Source organism: Salarias fasciatus, chromosome 7 (assembly GCF_902148845.1).
Source record: "Salarias fasciatus chromosome 7, fSalaFa1.1, whole genome shotgun sequence".
In the NCBI taxonomy this organism is placed as follows: domain Eukaryota; kingdom Metazoa; phylum Chordata; class Actinopteri; order Blenniiformes; family Blenniidae; genus Salarias; species Salarias fasciatus.
Genome location: NC_043751.1, coordinates 614,882 through 626,942, shown reverse-complemented (window position 1 = coordinate 626,942; position 12,061 = coordinate 614,882). Strand labels below are relative to the sequence as shown.

Genomic DNA, 12,061 nt, shown 5'->3' with positions numbered 1-12,061 from the left:
GAAATCAAATGGAGCCCTACCAGTGAGGCTCAACATGTCGAAGTTACGTCTTCAAGAAGATTCAGACCTGATGCTGGATGGATCTGTTCTTCCTTTATTAAGACAAAATGTGTTCATTAACTTTCTTTAACATGTCAGTACATCATTGCAATCATTATATATTACACTAAAACCTTTGTACAGATTATGTCCTCTCCTGTAGTAGAACCTTGTTCAAGACTCGATGGTATTAATTCATTTTTCATCCATCCATTAGAACCGGGTCTCAGGGACAGCAGGCAGTAACAGTGAAAGATAGAGCGTCTTATCCAGAGCAGGCTCTGCTCAGCCAAAGGCTAGTGCGTTCGTTTTTAGCCGGGATTTACAAGTATAAAGGTTGTCCACAGACCGTACTGAGACGAGAAGACTGGTCCACAGTCTGGGAGCCACGACTGTAAAGGCTCCGTCTGCTGTGGTTCTTAGTCGGGATCAAGGAATGTCAAGGGTCAGCTGGTCAGCTGACCTCAGGACTCTGGAGGGCTGAACTAACACGAACCCTCGAGTCCCTGTGGAGGGTGTAGAGCTGGTCCAGTGTTCCACAACCAGGATGAAAACCATATTGTTCCTCCTGGATCCGAGGTTTGACTATCGGTCGAATCCTCCTCTCCAGGACCCTAGAATAGACTTTCCGGGGGAGGCTGAGGAGTGTGACCCCCCTGTAGTTGGAGCATACCCTCCGGTCCCCCTTTTTAAGAGGAGAACCACCACCCTGGAGACGTGTCAACCAGGACAGTCCCTGCACATCCAGAGACTGAAGGTACACAGTGCGAGTGTCGTCCACCCCCGGTGCCTCGCCACTTCATTTTTCAAAATTTGTGAAGTTGTTTTTAAAGACACAGCTTAGTTTGTTCTTTTTTCCACCAGTGTCTGTAGCTGTTTACCCAACAACCCTCATACTCTGGCTTCTAGAAAGTGTCTCATCAGGAGTTTGTCGGAGCGGACAGAGACTTCCTGCCGCCGGCGATTCCAGACCACTGAGAGGTTTACACTGGATGTACGAACCACATGAACCATTTCCTTAAGAACACTTAAACACGCCTTCCATTCTTCTTTTCTTTCATCCTCACTTCACTCATCATCTCAGTGATTGAACATAATCCCTGACTGAAGGAGAAAAGCAGCACACCTTTAATGAGGATCGACACAACAGTTACCACAGCTCAGAGTCATCATTTCTATTGAGGACGAAGCCAGACTGCATCGTCCCGCTTTCTGCTGCACACGTGTTCGGTGCACAACATGCTTTGTTTACCAAGCACAATTATGGCTACAAAACTGGCTATATCATGTTTTCCTGTGAACCGATTGATGATTGATTAGTTTCTGATCACCGCAGGCACAGCTCAGCCTGCTCTGCAGCCCCTCGACACAAAACTAATTAGAGCAGAATTAAATTTAGCACATTCAGACAACAGTTTTTGGGTTGATTTTGCTGTGAGCGAGCCTGCCAGATGGAGGATTCTGCTCATTATCGTGTCTGCGGGGAGATCTGGAGGACAGGTGGAGCGATTCACTCAGACTTCCTCTAAATATAGTTTTTATCAGTGTTTCTCTGCCGTCACTGTCAACGTACTGATAATGATAATAATGGAGGTGATAATGGAGAGCCGTGTTCATCACAGGAGGATTTAACCTGGTAAAACTCTGCATGACTGCCAATAACAAAACTCGTGAATCTGAAAGTTTACGAGCTGAAGAGGCAAGAGGTGCATGCTGGACCTGGTCCATGGACAGATCCTGTGGTCATGAAACAAGGAGTGGTTCAGAGGCGGCTCTCAGCAGGAGTCGCCCCGGGAAGCAGGCGGTCGGTGTGAGGAACAGACTGAAGACACTGCAGAGTGCAGCCGGAATGTAAAACCCCGTCTAATGAGAAACAGCCTCAGCAGAGATGCACTGTGGGCATTTTCCATGGATTTTCACATGGCTTAGGACAAACTGCAGCGCTGCAGAGAGGATCCAGCAGCCTTCCATGCTGAAATACTCCAGTCAATGAAGCATTTACTTATTTATATATGACTGACACAGAATTTTGACTCCAGCTCACTTCAGTTGCATAAACGTTCCTTTCTTCCTTGTAGCTATAATGACTCTGTATATGGGATAAATGCAGTGTAATCACTTTAATGGTTGCATGGCTTGAAGGTAAATAATCACTTTGGAATTAAAATTAAAAGAAGAGGAGCTACATGGCAGTGAATACAGTTGATTTAAAACCGTTTCATCAACAGACTGCCACTGCCAGTGCTGAGTCAGCATAAAGTCAACTGTTCTCGCGTGAATTTCAGCAAACAGGGTGCTAATTAGGAGAGCGCAGGACCGTTTGAAGCTCCAAAACAAAGCGGGGAGCTGCGTCTGTTGTCTCCGTGGTTTACTTGGTTCAAGACGGGGTAATGCTGCCATCTGCCACGCCTGAACACCCTTCTTCACCGGGCTGCTGGAACTCCTCAGCAGAACAGTCTTCTCAGCTGAACACGCCTCACTTGTGTCTCCATAAGTACAGACAGAGCTGAAGAGAGAGAGAGAGAGAGAGAGAGAGAGAGAGAGAGAGAGAGAGAGAGAGAGAGAGAGAGAGAGAGAGAGTAACTTGATTAAAGAGGCAGGGTTGTCAGTGGAGGGTTTCAGGAGTTTTTCAGACTCCTGACGTTTCCAACGGGTAACTGAAGCTTGAGAGTTTGATCCTCCAGGACTCTGGAGCGGCTGTTGGTGTGAATCACTGCGTTATGAACATCCGAACCTCTTGTTCAGATCAGGTCATGAGCACAAAGACACCGGAGTTTCAGCATGATGGTGTGAAGACTGGTCTGAACCTTGGTCAGGTCTGGTCCTTGAATATTTCGATTCACTGCTCCAGAGCTGTTTTTGAGTGTGTTAAGTGGGAAATCGCTGAGTCCAGAGCAGAGGTGGAGCGTGGGTCTCAGTACAGAGGGGGCGGAGCTTTCTCGACGGGCCCTGATGATAGTAATTTTACCATTCAAACAATCCCTCATGCTACCATCAAGCAATACACTAATGCTCACTTTTATTGAGCCAAGCTAATCTATATGCCTCAGAAAGCAGAATAAAGTCACAAACCAGTTCACAAACTTGTTCTGAAGAACAAATACACATACGCACACACACACACACAAATGCAGCCTGACAGGTGTCAATCTCAGAGCGTCCGCTGTCCATGGTGCTGAAAACTCAGATAAAAACTCACTGGCTGAATCTGGACCATCTTTGATACAGCTTAAATATAAAATGAACACAGCTGGTCTAAAATTACACAATCTATTCAGACAGATACAGACACAGCTATCTATATCTTTTGGAATTCACGTATATTAGAAAAAAAAATAGACTCGGCGGTCTCTTATAGTTGAGAGCAACACAAGGCACATTCAAACAGGCAGGTGTTTAAGACCTTGTGGGCCCTATGGCCTTGTGGGCCCTGGGGCGACCGCCCCCTTGCCCCCACTCTGGCTCCACTGCAGGTCCAGAGTTTAGCTCAGCTGTTTTGGGCGTCTAGACTGAGAGAAGTCTTGCTGTCCTCTGGACCGGTCCAGTTGCTCACTTAGAGGAAGACCATGAGTTGAGCTAAATGGCTGCTGAGCGATCCGGTGTGTTGTGACATCCTGATGCGATACGGATCACAAACGGCCCACAGCAGCAGCAGCTTCCCCTCAGGCTGTTTTCTGCCAAACGACTGACGCTGCAGATTTGGAGGCGGCGTTCCGGCGCTGTGGACGGCGGTTACGTCACCGCCTCCAAACAGACGGACGTGTCACATCAAGCAGCTGGCGATTCCTCCTCCAGGGAGGATTTCCAAGAACACAAATACGCTGACAGAAGCTGTGTTTTCTGCACCAATTCTCCACTTTTACCCCAACAGAAAACTCCTCTCACACACTGAAACTCCTCTCACATTGTACAGTAACCTCGCAGGAGACGGAACCGAGCAAACGCCTCGGGCTCCGTTATGCATTATTCAGGTAACGCCGTGGAATCCGCCGTCTGAGTCTTTATTACCGTGTTCTGTTGGATGTAAACATGCAAACAGCCTGACAGGCCTCAGGTAAATCAATAAACGCTTGGTGTCAAGAGATAATTTACAATTTAAATTCAATTCTGCTTATCCTCGTGTCTGAGGTGATTAAGTGAGAGAAATCAGCCAACCAGAAAGCTTCCTGTTGCCCCTGAAGGACGTCAAATCGTCTCTGTATGCAAGGAGGAGCTGAACATGGAGGCAGTGTTTACAAGTCCACTGGTCACACAGATGAGGAGCAAAACCATTCATTTGTTGATCTTTCAATAATGAATGCAGTGCTGGAGCAGCAGTGGGGACGGGAGCAGCGAGTTAAACAGCAGACCGACGGGTTCAAACACTGGAGCTTCTTCACACTCCCGTGGTTCACAGGTGAGACCAGGTCTGGGGAGTAAAGGAACAGAGTCAAGAGTTAAGTAACATCCATGAGTCTCGAGAGCCTCCAGAGCGTTTCACAGACCTTCAGGAATCCGGTCTGTTTCCTTTATGCTGTGGTTCTCCTTATGAATGACACAGAAAGAAGCAAACCATCAAATCCCATGAAAACTAACAGCAAATGACTGACTGTCAGCTGTTTGTCAGAAGAACTGGGTGTAAAGGCAGAAGGCTGTGCGTAACGCTACATGTGGACAGTCAGAGCGAGGACTGCGTTCAGAGCTGTGATCCTCTGGAGGTCAGAGGTCAGAGGTTTATTTAGTTCCACTTCACAGAGGACAGACTCAGGAAGTTTACTGATGAGCTTAACTCGCTGTGATCACTCCAACCACTGCGCCGAATGTGACGAAAAACCTCTCAGTCTTCTGCCGTCAGCGCTTGAATGACGGTTTTCCTCGGTTTGTGAATGAGTTGTGGTCTCCTCCACCTCTTCCTTCCCACAATGCCTCGCTGGAGCAGAACTTTTTTCCGCTCCGGGTTGCGATATGCAGACATTTCTCTTTCCTTCCAGCATGGGGAACCCTGCCTCTGCTGCAGTCATCCGGATTCATGAGGCCTTTTCTTTCCCATCTGTCAACAGAAAAGTTTGGCTCCATAACGCCCCATAAGTATTGTGGCGAAAACCCTTTTCAGCAGTTTCATCCTCATCATCTGTGTGCCATGCAGGGACTTGCAGATGTGGGGCTGAAAAAGCCATCGTTTAGTAAACAGTTCCTCCTGCTCCACTGCTGAGGAGTCTGGGTAATTCTGCTGTCTGCCGGAGAGCGAGGACGGCCTGTCAGGAGGAGGGAAACCTCCAGCGTTATCGTTGGAGAAATGAGTAATTAGAGGCTGGTGACTGACGGAGAGGTGAGCTGCGCTTCGCTCTGATCACATCCAGCTTCAACAGAGCAGATTCAGTCACTTCCTGACCCGGAGCGCCGCAGTCCCTCTCCTGCTGCAGCCTCACCTTTCCTCTAATTGGAATTGTTACTGGTATCAGAGAGGTTATTGATTTGCACAGATGGAATCATTTACCCCGGTTTGTCCTCTTTGTTTCATGACACGAGCTGCTTGATGGAGCTGCCATTAACCACCGCCCCCCTTCATTTATTACAGTTAAGTGCAGTCTTGGAGGTGCTTAACCTTTTCCTACCTGAAAGTCGCTGCACTGAGAGGATGCTCGGTCCGTCTCTGCTATCTTCACATCATCATCGTCATCATCATCATCATCATTTCTCTGCTTGATGGGACTGTCTGCTGTACAGTTGATTGTGGTTCAATACTATTTATTTCACTTTTATTTGTTTTCTGACTGTTGTACACGCTGGTTTACAATGAACCTCATAAACCAGGGAGTTAGACTGCCAGTAGTAATAGTTCTTTCCTGCTAATCTATCTCTTTCTCCACATGTGATGAGGGTTTTTTCCTGTCATGCCTGCCTCAGTAAATTGACACACAGCTGTGATGTTACAATGTTGATGGCTGCTGTAAAAACTGATTCACTCTGTAAAGTCGGCTGAAGTCAAGACGTCATGTGATGGGAGGAAGATGCTCTATAAAGGAAACATATGGGTGAGGTCATGTGAATGGGAAGCGGAGCTAGACCATCAACAGGCAGACTGAAATGACCGGCTCGGAGCAGCGTGAGCGTCTGTTCATGTCTGATCAGTTACAGAATCAGAGTTTCAAGCCAAGACTGATGTTCTGGACATCATCTGGTATCAGGATGACTGAGACCGCTGGCAGTGGAGTGAAATAGTAATCATTAAGGAAACAGGTATAGATAAATACATCCTCCCTCCTCGGTGATGTGCTGGCAGGTCAGCTGGCGTGAACGGCGAGTGGGCGTGGCTTAACAAGGGCCTTCATCACAAGGCTTCATTAAACGCCGCCGCCCACCTGGTTGTGCGGGGCAGATCTTCCTTTCGATGGCGGCAGAGGGTTCCTGTCATCCCTGCTTCAGGATAATGAACTCGTCACGAATTCATCCGTCACTCTGTCTGTCGCTCGCTGTGCTGCTTCTCAAGCTGAGCGTCTATTTGCAGAGTGAGGAATTCAGTGTGAGCGCGCTGTTCTCTGCAATGAGCACTTCCTGCTCTGAAATTACCCCAGCAGTCAAATCAAACAGTGAATGCAGCGTTTGTTTGACTGTCGCTCCACTTCCTCTCAGTCCAAACTCTCTGAAACTTTTCCTCCTGCTGCTCAGCAGAATGAAAGAAGGCAAACTGGATTTATGAAAATCCACCAGAGCCTCAACAGAACTTCTGAATCTCACAGCGGGGGTAATTACATTCCCGACCGGAAACGTGGGAGTCCTGTGTCGTCTCAGCCCTCGCCGGTTTCCAGACGTTTCCAGAAGCGGCAGCAGGTGGCGGCGTGCCGAGCCCCACGCCGAGCCGCGGCCCGGCCGATGCAGCGGAGGACGCGGCGAATACCTAATCAGCACATCAGAAGAGCCGGGGCCCGGGCGCAGCGCCGTCTGTCCCGGGGGGCCTTCCCTCTCGCAGGCAGGTGGAGGAGAGCGCCAGCCTCCGCCTCCATGCAGGCTGTGAGAGCGGAGGGCGGCGGAGATTAGCATGCAGCTCCAGCGCCGCCGCTCCTCCGGGACTCCGGCTCCTCTGACCTCCGCTGATGAGCTACTTTATCATATTAATACGCCGGCAGTGCTATTATTAGTGTTGTTATTGGTGTCTACAGGCGCGTCACACTGTCAGGACCCATCCCGATCACACACAAGTACGTTTTATACATCTCCAGACACAAACTGGGTTCAGGAATCACACCAGAGGGAAAACAAAGATCAGAGAGGCAAATCAGAGGATTTCAGGGTCAGGATCTCTGTTTCCTGGAGCCAGAGCTCCATGCGTCTCCTCTCTGCGCTGACGGTGTTTTTCTTTATTCATTTAGAGTTTTTGGGTTGTTTTTTTAACCCTTCATTGTATGTTTTCTTTTGTCTCTCGCCTTTCTTTTGGGTTTTTTTTTTGTTTTTGGTAGATTTTTGGTGGATTTTTTTATTCGTTATCGTCCCTCTGGGACGGGGCGCTGCAGCCTTCAGAGTCGACGGTTTGTCAGGGGAATCTGGAGCCTGTGGACGGAAGCAGCTCTTTTTCCGTGAGGTGATGAAAAATGCAGCTGCAGCAGCTTCTTAATGATTCATAGCAGTTTACCAGGCTGGTTAAAGCTACAGTCTGTAAAACTGTGTAATATTTATGGGTCTCAGCTCCTGTTGAACCTTCAGAAGTGTGACTGCTGCGGTGACTGGTTCCACCAGGCAACCCTCGAGCGCAAAAACAGTTTTATTCACTCCACAGTAACGCTAAGGGTAGCAGTTCTGATGTGGAGCTCTTCAAATGGATCTGCTGTTTCAAGCCTGAAGGAATTACCTTTCTCAAACTCACGACCACAAAAACTGACTGCCATCCAGCCGTGGCTCCGCCCATCATCCAGCACTACGCAGGTCCACAGTCCTGCTTCAACGTACAGTAAACCACAAACCCATGCAGGGAAAACAAGCGTGGTCAGGCCAAGCTCACTACAGGCCTGCCGGTCCAGTCCTGGTCTCAGCGCGAGGCGTGGCGGCGGACCGTTGCAGCCGTCGGGCTCCAGAGCTCACGGACAGCTGATGAACAGCACGTCTCTGACAGACGCTCGCTGCTGCCGGTGCTTCCTCCCTCCATCTGAAAGAAAGAAGAAGAGACAGACTCAGCATGCGGCAGCACCGGGCCGTCCTCCTCGCCCGGCTCCTCAGCCAGCCTCTCACTCTGGACAGGAAGTCGATGCCGACCGGCTGCTATCGCCTGCGATCCATAGCCGTTGTTTAAGCAGTGGCTTTTTTATTTTTCTGTGAGGAGCGAAGTCGCTCCGAGCAGGAAAACGTTCCCGGAGAGAGAGAGTTGAGGGATTTTATAACTCTGAAAACAGAAATTGCATCGTTCCCACTTAATTCCAAAGGAGAACATATCAGACAAGCACTTGCCGGATTTATTTTGGAGTGAGTTCATTTCGAGGATTTTATTCCTCACATTGCTCTTTGCGCTTTGACAATAAAAGGGATTTATAGAGAAATGAAGCCTGAATTTCATAATAATGAAAACAAACAAGCTGTGAATCACACTGAGGGTTTTAGCACAGAGCGTCTTGAACAGGAAGTATGAGCTGAACATAAAGCACCAACAGCACCGAAACAGTAACGCATAAAGACAACCAACATTATATTGTATTGAATGTAAATGGTTACAGTTGTTTCCAGACCTACACCTGATTTAAGACGTCATGTGACGACAGCTTTTTGTCAATTCACAGCTGCTGGTGGATAAAATCTCCTTTAAAGTGAGGAGTTTCCCTGTTCGAGGATGAAGAAGTGGTTTCATGTGAGCTCTGCCCGTCCGGCCGTAACGTCCTGAGAGGTACAGAACAGGCTGTGATCAGCTGCTTCCCCACAGACCTCTCTGTTTTCTCCTTAAACTTGAGAAGTCATTTGGTGTCAGAGGGTTGAAAAGGGTTCATCGGCGCTCCGGCGAACCGCAGACCCCTGACATTACGGTGCAGGAACACTCCGTTTCTTCCCCTCATAAATGTGCAGCACATCCGAGCTCAGAGCATGAAATTTGCACGAGCTCCTTCTGCTGGAGGTGAAGTATGTTAAACACTGACGCGCCGCATCCAGATGATTCAAGGCGGTGTTTTCTCTGCAGACTTTTGAGCCAACACGCCATGGCCGCCCTGCGCTGCGAGCCAGAGACGCTACCGCCGCTCCGGGCGTCGCCCCTGGACTCTGGTCAGGACTCCTGAGGTCCATCCCAACACCCTGCTGTGGAGTCGACATGGAGTCAGTGTCTTCTGGACGTCCGGCTTTTCAACGGAGGTCGAATTAGGTTTAAAGAAAACATGACAGTGGACGTGACGTTTGACGTTACACACCAGGGTTGCCAGATTGGCTGGTTTCTGCCCAGTTGGGCTTCTTTTTAACACGCCGGGCTGGAAAATATTAATGATTAATCTAATCAGAGTGAGCTGGATTTAGATGTTCTGTTGCTCATGTCTCATGTTAGCGTTGGAGAACGTGTTTCTCCGTTTCAATGATCCAGTGGTTGAGAATCGGTGTCGGCTGTTGTCTGACTGCTGCTTGTGGGGATCCTGTCTCTGCTGCCCTTTGTCTTCATTTATTTAGTGCAGTTGTGTGTTCATGGCCTGTCATGAAAATAAGAGTTGATCATTGAGTTTGGTGGATTTTACTTTCTATTCAAGCTGGAAACAGAGTCAGATCTGGCGACCATGACCGTGACCAGTCGGAGGGGTGCGTGGGGATTACGGCGTGTTCAGACTGGGTGTTTGTCTCGAGTCGGCCTCTCCTCACCTCCGGTTCCTCCTCTCTAACCTCCTCTCAGACCGCCTCCTCTGACCTTCAGCACGAATCGGGCGCAGGCCTCATCAATCACGGGGAGCTTGTTTTTCTTGTTCTCTCGTCTCTGAGGCTCCACAGACGGCTTCACGCTCCGCCGTCCTCCATACATTTCTCTAATGACGTCTCGCCGCCGCCGTTCCAGGCTCCCGGCAAGGAGGAGACTCGCCATCTGTCGTCGAGTTTCCCTCTTGACCCCGGTGGCTGAGCAGCTGTGCTGAGGAACCCCCCCCCCCCCCCCCCCCCCCCCCCCCCCGCCCTGCCTGTCCACCTGACGGGCGCTCAGAGGGGCCGTTAACCGTTAACCCGCGGTCCGGTCTCACTCCGGGTGACGTGGGAGTTCTGAGCGCCGGCCGGCGCCAGCACAGGTGTGTGGTGACAGACGCTGCGGGGCAGGCGGAGCTAACAGAGCGCTGTGCCGCCTGGCTGAGCTCGGCATGGCGTGCGTCCGTCTGGCTGCAGGCTAAACGCCGCTGCGCTTTTCCGTCTGATAACGCAGCCGATTCGCTGCTTTTTGTTTTTTTTCTTCTCCCTGTTGTAGCAGCCGGTTTGTTTTCAGCCCAGCGTCTCCTGTCGTGACGGGGAGCGCCCAGACGCCAGCTCTGTTTACCCCGGATGTCCGCCGGACGAGGCGTGTCTCTCAGCTCTGCTGCTCTCCTCACAGCTCTCATAGCTTTTGTGTCTACAGCCGAGAATTCTAATTCCTCTCATAGAGCGGTACATTTGATGGAATGCTCATTCCTGGACTCCACAGATGTTTGATTGTTGGCACTTTGAGGCTGTTAACATCAACTTGACTTGGTTTATTTCACTCAGTGATCCCCCCCCTCCGAGCGGACTGCCCCCCCTAGTGGCTGCTGTAAATACAACAGCAACAATGTAGAAATTGAGCTCACAGAGTGAACAGTTCAGCTGATCTGGTTACGCTACCTTTTTTTAATCCAGTGTGCATCTCAATATCTTTTAAAGCCATTCCAGTTGGACTGAATATTTTCAAAGCCAGAAAGCCCCGGTGCTTCTCCACTCAGGATCAGACCTGAATGATCGTGCACGTGGACGTGCACGTGGTGATCCTGGTTTAAACATGGCTCTGCCAGCAGGGTGAGAAGGGGAAGCATGGCCAATGGATCACAGGCTTCCCAGGATGCACCTTTCCAGAGATGATTTCATTCGTCTTGTTTTTAGACAATTGCTCTTAATTTGAAATCTGCTTTCATCAAAGGCTCGCTGAAGTCTTGATAACTTCTGTTTTCAATTAGCTGTTTACAGCATCACAAAGATAACAGATAATGAAACCGAGGAATTCTGTTTGGCGACTGATTCCAACTGAACACGTCTCATTGAAGTCAGGAAAAGGCAGCAGACGACACAAACTGATGCTTAAAAAGCACCTTAATTGAAGGGTTTGCAGGCAGTTGAAACGTGAAATATTTGGAGGAAACAAATGAGATGATGTCTTTCTAACGGGTGTCCCTGCGCTGTCTCCCCAGATGTACATCCAGACGGCCACGCTGACCGTCTCCCTCAGCCTCAGTGCTTCCGTCTCTCTGGGGATGCTCTACATGCCCAAGGTCTACATCATCATCTTCCACCCCGAGCAGAACGTCCCCAAACGCAAGCGCAGCTTCAAGGCCATCGTCACCGCCGCCACCATGACCAGCAAGCTGTCGCAGCTGGCGGCCGAGAGGCCCAACGGAGAGGTCAAGACGGAGCTGTGCGAGGGCGTGGAGGCCAGCGGTGAGCGGGTTAACGGGGACCGGGCCGTCTCCTCACAGCAGTACGCCTCAAGAAAGAGCAGTTACTGTTCCAGAAGGCCAGAAGACTCAGAAATCTTTTAAAAATCTGCCTGTTTTCCTCTAAATTTCTTCATCTGATGTTCTTTTGATCCAGTTCTTTCTATGTCAGATCGAGTCTCTCTTTTGGCTGCTAATCAATTTTAACAGTTTAAACAATACGACTGCAGTTTAGCACACAAAACAATAAGGCTCCGTTTAATGAAATTCGACTAAAGAAAAGTCAGTGAAGGTGTGTCGTAGTCCAGCCAAATGAAAGCGACAGGTTTCGGTGCTTCAGCTGGTCGTTTGACCAGAGTGATCCGGGTTAAGTTCAGCCCTAACCCTAAACCGTGACCCTCTAACCCTAATCCTGACCTAACGCGTCTGACAAGGCCAGACCCGCT

General features: G+C 49.6%; 1 protein-coding gene across 1 annotated transcript in view; it reads left to right on the top strand.

Annotated features, from left to right (window-relative positions):
- The window catches only part of LOC115391987 (metabotropic glutamate receptor 8-like), a 111,466-nt gene that overhangs the window by 95,283 nt on the left and 4,122 nt on the right, over positions 1–12,061 (top strand). The window contains exon 9 of the mRNA XM_030096440.1: positions 11,373–11,619. Coding sequence (XP_029952300.1) covers positions 11,373–11,619 — 247 coding nt within the window. The remainder of the gene's footprint in view (positions 1–11,372; positions 11,620–12,061) is intronic.